Source organism: Pygocentrus nattereri, chromosome 18 (genome assembly GCF_015220715.1).
Source record: "Pygocentrus nattereri isolate fPygNat1 chromosome 18, fPygNat1.pri, whole genome shotgun sequence".
Taxonomy (NCBI): Eukaryota; Metazoa; Chordata; class Actinopteri; order Characiformes; family Serrasalmidae; genus Pygocentrus; species Pygocentrus nattereri.
The window spans coordinates 3,871,541-3,889,659 of record NC_051228.1 but is presented as its reverse complement, the minus strand read 5'-3'; the positions used below and the strand labels follow the sequence as shown (position 1 = coordinate 3,889,659).

Sequence of the window (18,119 nt, the reverse complement as noted above, 5' to 3'; positions counted from 1 at the left end):
AGCAGTGCTGAGAATGATCCACCCCCCAAATAATACCTACTCTGTGGGGTTCCATGGGGGTCCTGACCACTGAAGAGCGGGGTAAAAGAGGGCTGACCGAGTATTCAGATAAACGGACTACAGTCTATAACTGTAGAGCTACAAAGTGCTCCTATATGGTAAGTGAAGCATCAAATGGACAGTGTGTAGAGACCCGAAGGTGCTTTTAATGTTGTTGCTGATCAGTGTGTCCAAGGCCACATGTCCAGTCTTTCTTCTGATATGAAGGGTATTAATAGGGAGTTTGTCCCTCTTTCCTGCTGTAACAGCGTCTACCCTTCTGGGAAATTAATTGGCAACAGGTCAGTAACATGACTGGGTATAAGAAGCTTCTCGGAGAGGCAGAGTCTTTCAGAAGTAGAGATGATGAGGGGCTCACCACTCTGTGAAGGACTGCACAGTGAAATTGTGCAGTAATTCAGGAATAACATTTCTCAACATAAAATAGCAAAGAACTTTTGCTTTTCATCATCTACGGTACATAATAGCATTAAAAGATTCAGAGAATCTGGAGAAATCTATATGCCAGGGACAAGGCCAAAAAACGATTTGTTGGTCATGACCTTGGGCCATTCGGGTGATGCTGTATTACATCAGACATGATTCTGTAGTGAAAGCACTGCATGGGCTCAGAAACTCTTTTGAAATCCACCGTTCATCACTGCATCCACAAATGCAAGTTAAAACTCAAAGAGGAAACTGCACATAACCAGGCTCCAGAAACGCTGCCGCCTTCTCTGGGCCCGAGCTCATTTAAAATGGACTGAGGGAAGTGGAAAAGTGTCTTGTGGTCCAATGAATCAAAATTTGATCTTCAGTCTGGAGCGGAATCATGGACGCTGTGTCCTCCGGGCTAAAGACCACCCAGCTTGTTATCAGTGCGCAGTTCAAAAGCCAGTATTCATGATGGTTTAGTGGGGCATTAGTGCGCATGGTATAGGTGACGTTTACATCTATGAAGGCACCTCTAATGCTGAACAATATATACATGTTTTGGCACCATGCTGCCATCTAGACAACGTCTTTTTCAGGAAACAGCATTGCTCCATATTAAGAGTCCTGGCGCTAAACTGGCCTGCCTGCAGTCCAGACCGGTCACTACTGAGAACAATATGAAAAATGAGCCCCCGAACTGTTAAACAGCTGAAATCCTGTATCAAACAAGAACGAGAAAACTTTACTTTCAACACTATGGCAGCGTCTCCTCAGTTCCCAGACACTTGGAGTGCTGTTAGAAGAGGTGATGAAACACAGAGGTAAACAGGCCCCCGTCCCAACTTTTTTGGAACGTGCTGTTGGCATTAAATTCAAAAGGGCTGGATGTTTTTCCAAGAAAATTCAGTTTCAGCATTTGATGTGTTGTCTTTGTAGTATTTTCATTTAAAATATGGTTTGCATGATTTGCACATCATTGCATTCTATTTTTATTTGTTCTGCACAGCGTTCCAACTTTTTGGAGATGGGGTTGTAGATGGGAATGCTTGTGTCAGAAATGATCTGAACTCTCCAACTGCAGGGCTTTCTAGATATTTTTGCACATAGTGTAGTATTGGAATGGTAAGATGGTGCGTGGTATTCCTGTGTTTCTTGACCCGTCCAGGGTACAGAAGCCTGCAGCCTTAAGATTCCTATATTTATTCATCTATTTTTTTTTAGTAGTGCTTTAAAATTTCAGTCTGAATATCATGTTTGACCTGAAATGTACATTTTAAGTTTTCATCTGTTTGCATGCAGGAAGGAATTTCTGACCTAAAGGCTGCCGGGCGCTGGAAAACCGTTGCAGTGTTCGTCTTAGAAAATGGACGTTCTGTTAATGATCTGATACAGCTGCGTTACTAATGGGCTAATAAGGGTCACTTATTCTTAATTATGGTAACACCAAAGTTTGCAAACAGTCGGCACCAATCAACACTTCCCTCCAGCACTCCTGCTTCCCAGCTCTAGCGTCAAGTTCTGCAGCAACATGATCATAGTCATCATCAGGCTGTGTTGGGAGTTAAAAGGGTTTTCCAATGAAGATTTTGCATAATGGAATCATTAAGAATGGTTTGATGTGAAATGCCTTGTTCTATAAAAACTCAGAGAATCTGTGGTAGTGACCCTCCCAGACCCGAATATTTTTACATGAAAGCATAGTTTCGAAAAACTGTTTTATTACTTTTCTGAGAAAGCTTTTAAAATCTATCCATGGGGGCGGGTTACATGCAGGGTGTCCCCAGTAAAACTTTACACCCTTTTCCCATCAACGTTCCATATAGAAGCTCAGAAGACTTGTGTAGGTTCACTGGTGGTTCTGGATAGTAAATAAAATATCTATATTTTTGTTGTCATGGCGACCCCTGGTTCCTATCACCACCTCTGTAAAGACATCTGAAGCATTTCACACCAAACTGCTCTGAATCTCTGCTTACATCTCAATGTTTGGGATTATGTGGACATTGTGAAACATTCACATTTTGGATTGAGTAGAATTGAGCAGTTTCAGCATCGCAGCACTAAGGCCATCACATAAAACAGCTCATTTTAATGCACAGTAGTTTTAATAGACAAAATGTATCAGTATCTGTGCCAACTGAAGGGTTCAATGACCAATATCAGAAATGATATTGACCATCTCTGGTCAAACGATCTGCTTATGAACCACTGGTCAATGTTGACCTTGGTTTTTGTGAATCTAAAGCTAATGAATAGGATATTTCTTAGATGATAATGTTTTTTCTCTTGCACTGGTTCATAGGCAGCAAACGGGATCTGGCTGAACGTCGTCTTCGGTACGGATTGGTGAAAATACTGGAGGCCGCTTTGTGCCAGGAGTATAGAATGTGTGCGAGCGAGTCTTTCAAAGGGAGGATCAAAGCACGTCTGCAGCAGGAAGGCCAACGCTGCCCAATACAGCTGATCAGGAATGCAGAGGAAAACGAGCCTTCACACTTTCACCACACACAGCTGGGGACACTTTTCCAGGCACAGATTAAGTCTAGTCCAAGAATGAAAAGGCTTTTGAATCGTGAATCCCCACCGACATTTGTAATTTAATTTAAGGCTAATCTAATCTGTGTCTGGAAAGCTGTGCTGTACACCTGTAATCTTCTCTCCGCCCATGGGCGTTGTCACATATTTCACTAACTGTCTCTCTCGCTCTTAATGACCGATTCTCTATAAACACCAAGACTGGCCTTGATAACGAAACCCTAGTCATTTAGATCTGTTCTAAATTATGAAGAAACCTTTGGCTTTGGGTTTTGTGGCAGTCTTTCTTGATCTCAGGGTGCAAACGAGCGCTCTCAATATGGCCGGCCTTTCTGTTTCATCACGGCCTGTTTTCTTTACAGAGGCGCTCTGGTGAAAATGGAAAATTTACCCATCACTACATCTGTTGTAGGGCGGCACAGTGGCGCCTTACAGCGAGAAGGGCCTGGGTTCGATTCCGGCTGGGTGACCAGGGTCCTCTCAGTTTGGAGTCTGCATGTTCTCCCTGTGTCTGCGTGGGTTTGTATGTGTGTGTGTCTGTCTGCCCTGCGATGGACTGGCGACCTGTCCAGGGTGTATCCTGCCTTCTGCCCGAGAACCGCTGGGAGAGGCTCCAGCTTCCCCCATGACCCTGAGAGAGAAGCGGCTTGTGTGTGTGTGTGTGTGTGTACATCTGTTGTAACCATGTCTACTTGCTTCCTACAGCTTTTCCACTGTAGGCCAGAGAGTGAGGTCTTCAAACCAGAAGATTAGGACATTCTTCTGGTGATGCTGCTGAAAAGCTAAAGCTGCTTTGGCTGTTTTTTTAAAAAGCTTTTGTTTTTTAACGAGTGCTGGCAAATGCAGAAGGAAATCAGATAGAAAGCAGAATATCCTCAGTAAAACGGCACTACTAGGTTTTTAATTACAATTGAAAGAACGCATCACTCAAATGATTAAAAAAAAGACATCAGATGAAGAGCATGACAAACCAAAAGCTAAAGCTAGGATGGGAGCCTAGTTATCTAGATCCACTGCCCTGTAGTGATGTTCATCCAACTTTGAAGTCGGTAATGGGCTGATCAGTGTTAGAAGCATGGGAAACAGGGCCTACAGGTCCAGGGCTAAATACACTGGTCTAGATACCTCGGTTTGGTTTCTCTTCTCTGATTTAAAGGGCGTGATATGAGTCTCATGCGTCCATGTTGTGGTAAATAAAGCTGCAATATCTGTTTTCAATATACTTTTGTTCCACAACTGAGGTAAGAGTTACAGTAGTGTTAAACCCTTTTATCATGGGCTAGAATAGCAGTCAGGATTGGTTGACACCACAGGGATTCCCATTGTATGGTTGTATGTGTCTGCGTAACACATGCTGGGTGGTGTTGTGAGAGAACACTGAGCATGAAATTGATATAAAATCAATGGGCGATACAACCCTTGGTATTTAGGATGGGTCCCATGTCATCTGGCTACTCCAGCATTGGTGGGCTGCTAACTCACTGTCCATAGCAGTGCTGTGTGCTAGCTTCATGCTAAATGATTGGCTTTACCATTCTTCTCCTGGAAATGTTCTTTTCTAATTCGGGCTCTCCTGGACTTTAACTGAGATCTTACACACGTCTCTTCTGTCTTCGGTTTTGAAAATGAGTAACGGTTCACTCTTTCCATCAGACTCTTGAATTTTCATGTCGAGAAATATGCAACAGCAAGTTTTTCAGAGGTATTCCGGAAATAGTTACAGTTGCAAGGCTATGAAAGACCAACTGAGGTGAACCAATTTGTTACAGTGCCACCTAGAGGCAGTTAGCGTTGCATCTCCTAAGAATACCAAAGACAGAAGCTCACCGATTGTGGGTGAAGCAGCTAAACAATGACCTTTCCTTGTATTTCTATTTGAGCATCTAAAGACACTGTAACATCATGTTTATTTGCAGGAACCTTGCAAAACTTTTTGAGGCATTCAAGGGGTCCAAGAGGTCAATTAGTGTCCACTGCTTCCCAAAGGACACCCTGTATCTCGTGCCTTGTTTAAAACCTAAATAGTTCTGTGAAACCGATGAGGCTGAGGGATACGGTGGTCTGATACAGAATACCACATAACCCAATAAATAACATTAAACTTTGTGTTTTATCAGGTCAGAATGCCTCATTACCCATAGAAAGATGTTTCAGGGCTTTAAACTGATGGCAACTATGTAGAAATGACCTTAAAAGTAAAAAAGATTATTATTGTAATCATCATTTATCATGAGCAGATGAATCTGTGGGTATTTTAGGCCATTCTTCACACTGTCCTCTTCCACCAGGTGGAGAAGGAGCAGCTTTAGTTGAGAGAATCTTAGGAATGTCTGGCTGATAGAATCCTAATAATAAAACACCGCCATGCAAAATGTCAACAAAATAAATATTTTAATAACAACATGTATCAAAATAGTTCATCTCTCACCTTTTACTTCAGCCCCAAGTAACAGTGGGACAAAGTAGCGTAACTGGGTCTAACTGGACACTGGCTTTTACACAATCTTCTGCATTGAGGACCAGAGAGGTACCAGTGTCGGCTTGAATAACATAGTAATGTCCAACTACCTGGAGTGGAGTTTAGGTCGTGCTACAGAGATTATTTCACAACACAAGATCTCTTCACAAACAGATGAGACATCTCTGGCTTTTGCTATTGGAGAGGCCTTAGGGTGTCGTCCCCAGTATGTCAAGTGAAATGAGAAGCGTTGCTCCATGAAGTATTCCCATGGGGCCTACGAGAACCTCTGGGGACAACCATGAGACATTTGGGCAAATTCTAAGTGGGAACAAAGTGAGTGTGAAATGTCTTAACCAATGAAATGCTTTGTGGAGGTGGATCTCAAAGTTGGTGGGCAATGGTGCACTCGTGGAAATTGTCCAAGGGACAACAAGCTTGTCGTTGGCCCATAAATGTAATGTCAGTTAGCGTGGCTGAAAATGAACAATACCTCCATTAAAGGAAAACAGTTCCATTACCTAACGATAGCCATTCGTTAGTTAGCTAGTTTTGCTTGTGTTAGTGATTGTACTCATTGTAGACATTAAATGAGCAAGGACTAGAGGAATTTGGGGGTGGATTTTAAGGGGTTTCCCCAGGGAACTTGTAGAGACAAGAATTGCCACTATGTAATGTCTTGTGGGTTTCTCAAACACTAGAGGGCGCTCCCAAGCAAGTCCAAATTGAATGGGTTAAGATGGAGCATTTGAGCAAAATTCTAGTTTATAAATACTTAAACATTTAATGTAAAAGAATGCATTAATTTCCTGAACACTGAATAGCATAAAACACAAACACCGCTGTTAATTTTTTAAGAGTTTTTAAACCTGAATTACAGGAATAAACTTGCAGGTGAGTTTTCTTTGCTGTTTTAGTAAAACACGTCCTTCTACTTTCTAAAATTTAAGGGAAGTTCTGGGGAACTGATTAGAAACTATAAACGTTTCAGTTTCAGCCGTTTAGCTTCATTTTCCATCATTCATGGAGGACTTGCTCACAGGCGCCCTCTGGTGTTTTGCAGTCATGTTTTTTGATACATCGGGGTAAATAGGAAGTGGCCAGGCTCCTCATAAACCAGTTCTGTTTTCCCCTCTTACAGGTTGTCGCCAGACGTGTGTTCTTGTTACAAAATGTCTATTCATCAAACGGCCTCCTGGTGTCCATTACTGGATATTCATTTATTCATCTGTCACTGTCCAAGGTATCTTGTGGCACTGGGTCAAAGCTCACACTCTCCGTTGAATACTTAGGTTCTCAGAAATGGCCGTACTAGGCACATTTACGTTTTATGCCATTTAAGCAGCTTACCATTTTTATCATGGCGAATGTAGAGTTAGGAGTCTTGCCCAAGGTATTTTTTTTTGCATTGCAATATACACACCGATCAGACATAAGATTAGGACCACCTCCTTGTTTCTACACTCATTCTCCACTTTATCAGCTCCACTTACTGTATAGCTGCACTCTGTAGTTCTACAGTTACAGACTGTAGTCCATCTGTTTCTCTGATACTTTGTTACCCTGTTCTTCAGTGGTCAGGACCCCCATGGACCCTCATGGAGCAGGTACTATTTGGAGGGTGGGTCATTCTCAGCACTGCACTAACACTGACGTGGTGGTGGTGTGTTAGTGTGTGTTGCGCTGGTCTGACACAGCAGTGCTGCTGGGGTTTTTAAACACCTCAGTGTCACTGCGGAACTGAGAACAGTCCACCAACCAAAAATATCCAGCCGACAGCGTCCTGTGGGCAGCGTCCTGTGGGCAGTGTCCTGTGGGCAGTGTCCTGTGACCACTGATGAAGGACCAGAGGATGACCAACACAAACTGTGCAGCAGATGAGCTGTTGTCTCCGACTACATCAACAAGGTGGACAGACAAGGTAGGAGTGTCTAATGGAGTGGACAGTGAGTGGACACAGTGTTCAAAAACTCCAGCATCACTGCTGTGTCTGATCCACTCATACTAGCACACACTAACACACCACCACCACATCCGTGTTACTGCAGTGCTGAGAGTGATCCACCACCTGGAGCTGATAAAATGGACAATGAGTGTAGAAATAAGGAGGTGGTCACAATGTTATGCCTGATCTTAAGACACACTGATCATCTTAAGACCAGTGGATACATTATTTTTATTGTTGCTATAATAAGACTATTTAACTGTGATCTCTGATCCTCCTCCTGGAGAACTACCTTCCTGCAGAGTTTACTTCCTCCAAGCTGCTCCACCACTTACTTCACTCTAATACGTCTGATCCAAGCCAATCAGGGACTTGCTGGAGAAGGTGTGGTAAACTGTGGGTGAAACTAGGCAGGAAAGGAGGGGTGGAGACCACTGGTATAACTGATTTCTACACATTTTTAAGCATAGGTGGGTAGTTCAGGTCCAGAAAGTGAAAATTCCCCCCCCAGGATTTTGCTGCTTGGACTCCTCTATTACTGAGCAAACTAGAGAAGCCAAGCAGGTGGAACGGAAACCTGAGTAGGTTTATTTTCTGGACCTGAACTACCCACTTCTGGGTTTAAGTCATTTTATCAAAGGAAACTGTTTCAGGTTTTTTTGCTTAAATTTCCAAGAAATATTTCTTAAAACAATCTTCATTATCTGCCAATGGAACAAGATAATTCCAGTAGATAAAAGTACTTATAACAAGTAAAAAGAAACGTCGAAATACAACATTTGGCCAAGACAACATGGATGCCACTTTTTTCTTAAGGAGTCTAAAAAAAACCCATTTCCGCACTTTCACTGTTGAGACTATACCTAATATTTAAACTATGGAAAAACTCTGTCATGTCCGTTATCCTGATTTTGAATTGCATCAGAATCGTACACAGAGGATGATGAGTAGCAGAAATATGGGTATAGGATATTTTAAGTCTCCAGAATCAGGAGCAGGACCTGCAGAGGTGCTTCTACTGGTCCTTGGAAATGGGGTACATTGAAATCAGTGAGCTATTATTTTTGTTCTTCCTGTTTTAAATCCCTTTTCTGTTGTTGGGGCACCAAAAAAAAACTGGCCTGGCAATTGCAGCAGTTCCTGATTAAAGGTTTTAGTGATTTCACACTCTAATCTTCTAACCAAGTACAAAGTGCATCAGTATGAGCTTTTACCCATAGCCACTCTCAACCTCCAGTCCTTTCTCTGATCAAGTGCTTAGGCTTCTGTGTTGAATTCCGACTACTGCAGTTCAATTGAGGTCTTTGCTACCACTCGTGTTTCCAGCACTGACATTAGCTACATTCATCTGGTCATTTTTGTGTGTCAGAGGGTTTAATATGCCTTTACACTTGTCCTATAGATTAGCGTTCCAAGCAGATGCTTTGGGTCGAAGATGATGTGTTATGTTATACACTTGTTGGTCTTCCACAGACATTTTGGCTGTGAAATGGTCAGTAAGGTTTGGCCACTCACTAGTTTTTCTTGGTATCATTGGACACTGCAGGGCCCTTCTTTGGCTTGAAGTGCTGTGAGCCCTTGTCACGAGTCTGGGTTCTCAGAGTTTAGTTCCTAGGCATTTGCCCAGCCGTCTTTGGTTACGTTAGATTGACTACAAGCCTCCTCCCTTGACTTTGACCTCTACCTGGAGGTGGTTTCCTGCTTGTATGATTCCCCGAAACATCAGCATCCACTGAAGAAAACATTAGCTTTCCAGCCTACCAAATCAGTGCAGATCCAGAAGCAACTAGCTAGGCCAGTTTGTCCGTCTTTCTAGACGCTGGGTCTTTGATTATGAATGCAAACTACTGGTATGGAGAGTCCTTTCACGCAGGCATATCAGCTTCTTTTCACTAAAGATGTCAGGCAACAAAAGCTTCCATTGCCACTTGTCATCTTGGTGTGTCAGGGCCCGAAGTCTTCGACTCTGCACGTTAACCTCCACCATGTGTTATGAGTGGAGGTCAGGAGGAGCAGGACTCTCCTGCGTCCTCCTGCCCCTCTTGCTTACGGTGGTAAAACTGCTGAGCTGCAGGCTGGGCTGCTCTCCAGGAGGGAATCTCTTCATGAAGTGGACGTCCTGCTGGTTGGGGAGAGTCTGCGGCCCTCGCCGAGGTCGGCCCCTTTTGGTGAAGCCCACGTACCAGCCCACGTAACGTGCCGACATCCAGGCGGTGTAGTTGTTCTCCAGCATTATCTCGATGAAGACGCACTCGGCATTCCCACTGCTGGCTTTCTGCAGACCAAACACAAACGTTCATGCGCTGTGGTGGACAACATCTGGTGTGGTTTTCGTTCATGCTCAGACATGCATCAGCATTAAAGAGCTAAATGTGTTCACCACGCTAAGATAGCAAAAAGCGGGCATGTGTAATGGAATTAGGGGACACCAAAATGCTAACTTGGCTGACGGTGGAGGAAAACCAACAGCATGATCTCATTTGGGTGATGATGACTGGCTCAAACTGCGCCTCCTTTTGTTAGCAACGTTGGCATTCTTAATGAAGGTTTACTGTAAGGTTAAAGCAACTCACCCTTCCCACCAGCTTGCCCTTGCGGTTCATGCACAGGTAGAAGTTGGTCTCTTTGCCGCGGATTCTCACCTGACTCCCAAAGGTGTCGGCCTCCACAACAAGCTGGGCTTGTGAAGAGACAACACAAACAGAGAGGAATATAGATGGGCCGAGGACGTGCTCGATTTACCTTTTCATAATCTCTGCCAGAGAATTTTTGGCTTTTCCAGGCCGAAACACAGGCAACTCCCCATCTGCAACTATTCATTTCAGTAGGTATTAGTCATCTCGGCCAATCAACATAACAAAAAAATGTCCTTCACTGGGTGCTATCATCTTGACAACTTCAGTCCTCACTGGCCAATACTGCATACACTGCTCTCTTTCTCTCTCTCTTCTCCTCAGCCGTCTGATGGGGCACACTGATAACACTTTAATCCCCTGCAAACTTTTCTCTGCTATTTAATTTGTATTGTAGTTGAGCCTGTTCTTGTTTGAGAAAGGGCTCGATTGCTATCAGATCATTTGTACAGTCCTTGAATGACATGGAGGTCATATAAGATCAATATCACCCCCCCTCCCTTCCTGCTTCCCCAACCAACACGTGCACTTACATGTTCCTCTGTTCTTTGTCTTTGCCCTTCTGTTACAGAGGAACAGGGCAAAAAGGAGCAAGACAAATTCAGTCCATCAACCAATCGACCCCTTTTGCTTTCCCTCTACACTCTTCAAAATAAAGGTTCCTGGCTAGAATGTAAGGTTCTTGGAGTGGCCTGTCGTTTGTTCAGAACCTGTATATCGTTTAGGTTGGTCTGCCTCTTCCTGCCAGCTGCCTAGTGGTCATTCTGCTGATGGATTGGATATTTTTTTAATGGATTTAAGCAAATAAAACATTATTCCCTGTAACGTAATTCCCTGATTTCTTAGATCAGAGTAAGGTCTAGAAATCCGATTAAGAAATCTGATAAAGAAGCTGGAACTGAGCTCAATAATCAGATTTCTCAGTGCAGGTGAACTCTTACTCTGGCTTCTTTCAGATTTCTGAGTCTGTGCATGTGCAAAACAGGTGGCGATAGCAGAAATCAGCGAGCAGCGTCACCGCAAGACGCAGCGAAACACTTTTGGAGTGATGATGTGCTTGACGACACGATGGATTTAAATATTGTTCATCTTCTAGATGATGTACGTTCATATTTTCAGGTACGTTTATGTTTACGTCATGTCTTATACCGTGATTATAGTGGCTGGTTGCCAAGCAGAAATCCAACTACTGTGACTCCTGTAGACCTGGAGTTTCCCGTTATCTGATTACTCAAGCACATGTGGACACGTCGATCAGTTATTCTGCAGTTCTTGGATTATTGAGTGCATGTAAAAGTACCCACTGTTGTGTTGTGTTATGTTGTGACTTTGTGTTGGGCTGCTAGTGAGCAATAAGGAGTGAAAGGGGAGCTGTTGAACCCCCTGCTGCGAAAACTGTTCACACATCTTTGCAAAAAAGGCCGTGCTAAGATAAATGGAGCAGCTTTCTTGATATTAACAAATCATAGGACCTCCAGAAAAAGTGAACATTTATTTTTACAGCTACTGTGAAGAAGGTCTAGGGAACCAGGACTGGTTTTCTGTGGCGTCACTTCAAAGAACCCTTTCTGGCACCTTTACTTTTAAGAGTGGCCTTGCATCCCTCTGACTTTGGACACTTTTTAAACCAACATTTTGAATCAAACGTCTATCCAAAAGGACCATCTGCACGTTCATTTTGCCAGTGGCGTAACTACCAGGAGGGCAAGGCAATCGGACTGGTACCGATGATTCAAGCAGAAGACCACCTGAAATCTTCATTAGGCCCTTCAAATAGATACAGACGCCCACAGATGTGGAATGTTAAATGGGTGTCCATTTAGGGCAACCTTAGATGCTAGTGGGTGGCCTTGAGATTAATAGTGAGTAAACAAGCACGTAATAAATTAATTTGCTTATTAATTGAATGAAGCATTTCTGTATGGGAGGGTCTTGTTCATTTTTTTGGCCCTTAAGGTTCCTGTTACGCCACTGCTGTTAGCAGACCTGAGATATCACTGTATTTGCAAATGTCCTTCCTGTGACATGGACGTTCTTACCAAATTTGTCCCCGTCTTCTCCCTTGGCCAGGATCTTCCTGCCAAGTACTTGCACATGTTTGCCGCTGGTCCTGCTGTACAGCTGGTACACCCTGTGATGCTTTCTGCTCAGACTATCCCTCACGCCCGTCTGGTTCTCCACATGCTCACCGAAATCAACATTCTCCACTGCTAGAACCTACACAGAGAGTTAGGAACAGAAGTCAGAAATTCATGGTTTCATACACTGAATATACACCGATCGTAACATTCTGACCACCTCCTTGTTTCTACACTCATTCTCCACTTTATCAGCTCCACTTACTGTATAGCTGCACTCTGTAGTTCTACAGTTACAGACTGTAGTCCATCTGTTTCTCTGATACTTTGTTACCCTGTTCTTCAGTGGTCAGGACCCCCATGGACCCTCACAGTGCAGGTACTATTTGGGTGGTGGATCATTCTCAGCACTGCAGTAACACTGACGAGGTGGTGGTGTGTTAGTATGTGTTGTGCTGGTCTGAGTGGATCAGACACAGCAGTGCTGCTGGAGTTTTTAAACACCTCAGTGTCGCTGCTGGACTGAGAATAGTCCACCAACCAAAAATATCCAGCCGACAGTGTCCTGTGTCCGCTGATGAAGGACTAGAAGATGACCAACACAAACTGTGCAGCAGCAGATGAGCTGTCGTCTCTGACTTTACATCTACAAGGTGGACTGACAAGGTAGGAGTGTCTAATAGAGTGGACAGTGAGTGGACACAGTGTTTAAAAACTCCAGCAGCACTGCTGTGTCTGATCCACTCGTACCAGTACAACACACACTAACACACCACCACCATGTCAGTGTTACTGCAGTGCTGAGAATGGTCCAGCACCCAAATAGTACCGGCTCTGTGAGGGTCCATGGGGGTCCTGACCACTGAAGAACAGGGTAACAGAGTATCAGAGAAACAGATGGACTACAGTCTGTAACTGTAGAACTACAGAGTGCAGCTATACAGTAAGTGGAGAATGAGCTTAGAAACAAGGAGGTGGTCATAATTTTATGCCAGATCAGTGTAATAAGTGTTAAATGATTGTTATGATGGAATGTCTTTGCAGTCAGAACGAAACCTCGTGCTCATATTTGTTTTTTTACATAATCTGAAGGCCCGACTGACCTTTTACACTGTGAGGCAAGGCCATGATGAAATGACCAACAGATGGTCTGAAATGACTCATTCTACTAGCTTACAGTAAAAGTTAAGGTTTTTCCTTTCTCCTGGAAAGTGTTGTTTGGATGCATGAGGTTTCGGATCTGACAGCAACGTTGTGGAAATGAGCTACACATTGGAAGTCAGTCCAGAGTCAGATTTACCTGCAGGAGGCTACACAGCAGCAACACGGTCTGGACGCATCTAGCAGAATGAAAAGAGAGAATTGAGATGATCTGTTATCAGACCTTAACATTCCTCAGTATGAGATAAAGCCGGGAGTAAAACGAGTGCAATTCTGATGACAGATTGAGGTGCGGTGTGGAAAAAAAAAGCAGCAGCCACGATTAGACACAGCGAAGATGTGCTGGTCGACGCTTCCTGCTGCCCTGCTGAAGAAAGATCACTAGAACCCTTAGGGTTGAAACCTAATCCTGGTTCTTCAGATTGATGGAGAATGTGTTATGTGCTTCTATATAGGACCAAAAGGTTCTTCTATTTTTATAGAACTATTGTCTTTACTGAAGACCCCTTGGTGAGCCATTGTTAATGTGGAACCATTTTATGCCTAAATGGTTCTGTGCATGGTGAAATGGTTCTTCAGAGTGGTGGAGAATGTGTTGCATATGGTTCTGTTGTTGTAAAATGTCAAGTTTCTAACAAAAGAAAAACCTCTTTCGGTGCTATATAGAAGCATTTTCAACCAGTTTTATATACACTCTTAGAAAAGACGGTTCTTCAAGGTTCTTTAGTAAAGAGAGTGGTTCTGTTTAGAACCAGGAACGCTCAGGGATCCATTTGCATGCTTACATGCTTCTTTGCTTGCTGAAACGGTTCTTCAGATTGATGGAGAACATGTTGTAAATGGTTCTATATAGCACCAAAAAGGGCTCTTTTATTGTGACGATGTCAAGCTTCTAACAATAGATGAACCCTTTTTGGTGCTATATAGAACCACTTTCAGAAAGGTTCTATATAGAACCATATCCAACACATTCTCCATCAATCTGAAGAACCATTTCACCATGCAAAGAACAATTTAAGCACGCAAATGGTTCTTTGAGTGTTCATGGTTCTGAACAGAACCATTTCATGCCTGACTGATTCTTTGCATGGTGAAACGTTTCTTCAGACCGATAAGAGATTGTGTTGTATATAGTTTATGTAGAACTTTTTTGAAAATGGTTCTATGTAGTACCAAATGGAGTTCTACTGTTGTGACAATGCTAAGCTTGCAACAACAGAAGAACTCCTTTGGGCTCTATATAGAACCCTATACAACATTTGCCATCAATCTGAAGAACCATTTCACCACACAAAGCATGCAAATGGCTCTTTGAGTGTTGATGGATCTAAACAGAACCACTGCCTTTACTAAAGAACACTCAACTAAAGAACACTCAACTGACCATATTTGTTTAAAAGTTCGGAACCATACTTATTTACATGGACAAATAGTTCTTCAGATTGATGGAGAACGCGTTGTATATGGTTCTATGTATAAGGTTCTGCTGTCTACTGGACATCTGCTAGTTTCTTGTAGGGCACCTCGAGATCCCAATCGAACACCATGTGGAATCAGTCCCAGGGCACCTGTTAGTGCCCCGAGTCCTACACTGTGGCATCGGGACAGTGCAGAACACCATTAGAGACCATTAGTGACCACCAGGAGCTGGCCCCTTTTCCAGCAGCGTGTGATCTGAGCGGCGCTGTTTCTGAAGCCCTTAAAGACGGACCGGGGTGCATCAAGACGTTCTGGCTCGAATGTGAGGCACACGCATGCACGAGGCAGGTGGCACGATGCCACAGACACAGTTCAACTTACATGATGGGAAGTGGAGGGAGGGTGGGCTGCATGGCTCGCGCGCTCCTCGAAGTGAGACTCCACGCTGTTTTTTCGCTTGAGATCGTCTCAGAAGCGCGAGCATCTGCGCGCGCGTGGCAGGACGGCGGCTGGAGACGGAGTCCTGTTCACGCGACGGAGACCATCCCCTGCTGGAGCAGCACAGGTGAAGCCCACACGCCGCTCTGTCCGCCGCGCGGCTCCTCCGTCTTCATGACAGGCTTCCAGCTCCGAGTTTTCATAAGAAAGTTGGGAATAACACATAGAAACATGTACTGGTATGAAAAGGGGGGGATGAGGGTCTCCTCCTGGTTCTCCTGCAGTTCGGTTTCGGGCTGCTCTGCTGATGTTTCTCCCCTTTTTCTGCCCTCTTTTGTTTCGGCAAAGCTCCCCTCGCTCGCCACAGGACAGCGCGTTTGCTGAATGGGGAGGAAGCGCCGCGCGCCGGAGTGGAACGAGGAGGAGGAGCGCGCGGGGCTGGGACGGTGTGAGCGAGCGAGCGCGGGTTCAGTTGTCGCCAAGGGGTGGGGGGGGGGGGGGGGTGTTTGTGTGTTGGGGCTGGGGGGGTGGGGGTCATCGTGTACCACCATGACAAAAATATGAAACATGATAAATAAAATAAAATGAGGCTTTATGACGGTCACACTTAAAGTTGTTTCTTTAAGGGTTCTTTAGTAAAGACAGTGGTTCTGTTTAGAACCCTGAGGCCTGTATACACTAAAGGTTTCTTGAAGGGTCTTTAGTAAAGGCAGTGGATCTATTTAGAGCTATGGGCACTCAAAGAACCATTTGCAGGCTTACGTGCGTCTTTGCATGGTGAAATGGTTCTTCAGACCGATGGAGAATGTGTTGTAGGCTTACATGGTTCTGTGTAGCATCAAATAAGGTTCCTCTATTGTTATGATGCCAAGCGTGTGACAATAGAAGAACCCTTTTTGGTGCTATATAGAATGAATTCTATGTAGAATCATATACAACACAGTCTCCATCAGTATATCATATTCCTGTCAAAACACACTCGCACACACACACACATACACACACACACACACACACACACACACACACACACACACACACACACACACACACAGTCATACATGTAAACCTCACAATGTGCAAAGTATGTTTCTTATATTAAAGTGCTGAGGGCAGCAACAGTTAAAAGGGTGTATAGTGGCAAAAGGGATCAGTGAGGTAACAGTCAGATATGTGGGGTAATAAGTAAGTGATACTTTTTTAATCCCACAAACGGGGAAATTCCACCTCCGCATTTAACCCATCCGTGAAGTGAAACACCACATACACTCTAGTAAATACACACACACTAGGGGGCAGTGAGCACACTTGCCCAGAGCGGTGGGCAGCCCTATCCACGGCACCCGGTGAGCAATTGGGGGTTAGGCGTCTTGCTCAAGGACACCTCAGTCATGGACTGTCGGTGCTGGGGATCGAACCGGCGACCTTCCAGTCACAGGGCCAGTTCCCTAACCTCGGCCCACAATTGCCCCCAATAAGGCAATTAAGTGAGGTAAAAGTCAGATAAGTGGGGTAATAAGGCAGGTAAATGAGGTAACAGTCAGGCTTGTGGGAAGAAGCTCCTCTGTAGCCTGGAGGTCCTGATCCTCCTGATCTGATCTGGCTGAAGCGCCAGCCTGATGGTAGGAGCTGAAATAGGTGGCCGCCGGCGGAGCTTGCATTGCTCATTTTCTTTAGAATGTTGTTCAGGAGCTACATAAGTAAATGATCCACCAACTGAGCTGTAAGAGATCCAGAGCTTGCTTCAAGCCTGAGCAAAGCAGTCTAGATGGGCTTCCACATATCAGTAAGATATAACATGAACTGGGGCATTAAGAGATCTTGACACAATTGGGTACCAGTGGTAAGATACTGAATAACCTTAAGAAGAAGCAAGTACTGAAATGCCTTCAGTCCCTGCCTTGTAGGAAGCAGCAGTGTAACTACTAGGGATAATGGGGGCAGGGGGCAGTCGCACTGGATTTGATCAGTAGCTAATTGACTGACCACAATAACCACACCATGTAAAACTGAGGTTGATCCTCTCGTAACTCTCATGTTCTAGGTCTGAAGATAACCGTTACCATCTGGCTAGTGGTAGCTGCTACATATGACCTCCAATGGAACTCGTTAACCTCTCATCTCATGTTCAGTTTAGCCAATTACAGTTAAGCAAGCTGTGCCAAACATGGCACAAAAAAAAAAAAAAACAGCATGGCTCTTCATGACCGCAAGTTTAGTTCAGCTCCCTGCAATATTGGAACCTTCAGACAGACCTTGACTCACTCATACTTGCATTGCTACAGGTTGCTTTATGTCACAGAAGCAAACCAAAGTCAGACACTAGCTTTCAAGCCTCAAGCAAAGAAATACTCAACCACTCATAAGACTACAAAAAGGCTTAGAACTCATTACCTACTGATTTGGCTCATAAGATGGTTAATTTGTCATTGGTCCAATTAAATCCTACTACATTCCAGTGATGTTATGCTACTGTCACCTACAATTGCACATGGTTTTGTTGGCAATGGATACTTCTTGCCACTCTGCACTGTCAGAAATAATTTCAATGGATTATGGTACAGTTGCACTATATATCCAAAAGTATCCAAAATCTGGTCGTCTGCTTATACACGCATATGAACTTGAATGATATCTCATTCTTAATCCATAGGGTTTAATATGATGTCTGTCCACCCTTTGCAGCTATAACAGCTTCAACTCTTCTGGGAAGCCTTTCCACAATGGTTAGGAGTGTGTTGATGGGAATTTTTGACCTTCCAGAAGCGCATTTGTGAGGTCAGACACTGATGTTGGACGAGAAGGCCTGGCACGCAATTCATCCCAAAGGTGTTCTATCGGGTTGAGGTCAGGACTCTGTGCAGGCCAGTCAAGTTCTTCTAGACCAAACTCGTTCATCCATGTCTTTATGGACCTTCTTTGTGCACTGGTGTGCAGTCATGTTGGAACAGGAAGAGGCCGTCCCCAAACTGTTCCCA

The 18,119-nt window shown here is 44.1% G+C and overlaps 1 protein-coding gene across 2 annotated transcripts; it reads right to left on the bottom strand.

Annotated features, from left to right (window-relative positions):
• Positions 1-7,544: 7,544 nt before the first annotated feature.
• On the bottom strand, positions 7,545-15,498 carry fgf18b (fibroblast growth factor 18b). 2 transcript variants are annotated; one of them, XM_017715185.2, is made up of 5 exons: positions 15,085-15,498; positions 13,424-13,463; positions 12,085-12,262; positions 9,986-10,092; positions 7,545-9,687 (listed from the first exon to the last, which is right to left on the bottom strand). In XM_017715185.2, the coding sequence occupies exons 1-5, from the start codon at positions 15,114-15,116 to the stop codon at positions 9,403-9,405; spliced, it is 642 nt and encodes a 213-aa protein (XP_017570674.1). In that variant the 5' UTR covers positions 15,117-15,498; the 3' UTR covers positions 7,545-9,402. The 2 variants fall into 2 exon arrangements, with proteins under 2 accessions (XP_017570674.1, XP_017570675.1); XM_017715186.2 differs by having other exon boundaries at positions 9,986-10,087.
• Between the last annotated feature and the right edge of the window lie 2,621 nt (positions 15,499-18,119).

Excerpts from the sequence above, each read along its gene's own strand:
- fgf18b (XM_017715185.2), bottom strand. The coding sequence starts at position 15,116 with ATGCAGCCCACCCTCCCTCCACTTCCCATCAT. Across the intron at positions 13,464-15,084 it reads CTCCCTCCACTTCCCATCAT|ATGCGTCCAGACCGTGTTGC; the intron begins GTAAGTTGAACT and ends TCATTCTGCTAG. Across the intron at positions 10,093-12,084 it reads AGAAGACGGGGACAAATTTG|CCCAGCTTGTTGTGGAGGCC; the intron begins GTAAGAACGTCC and ends TCTCTTCACAAG.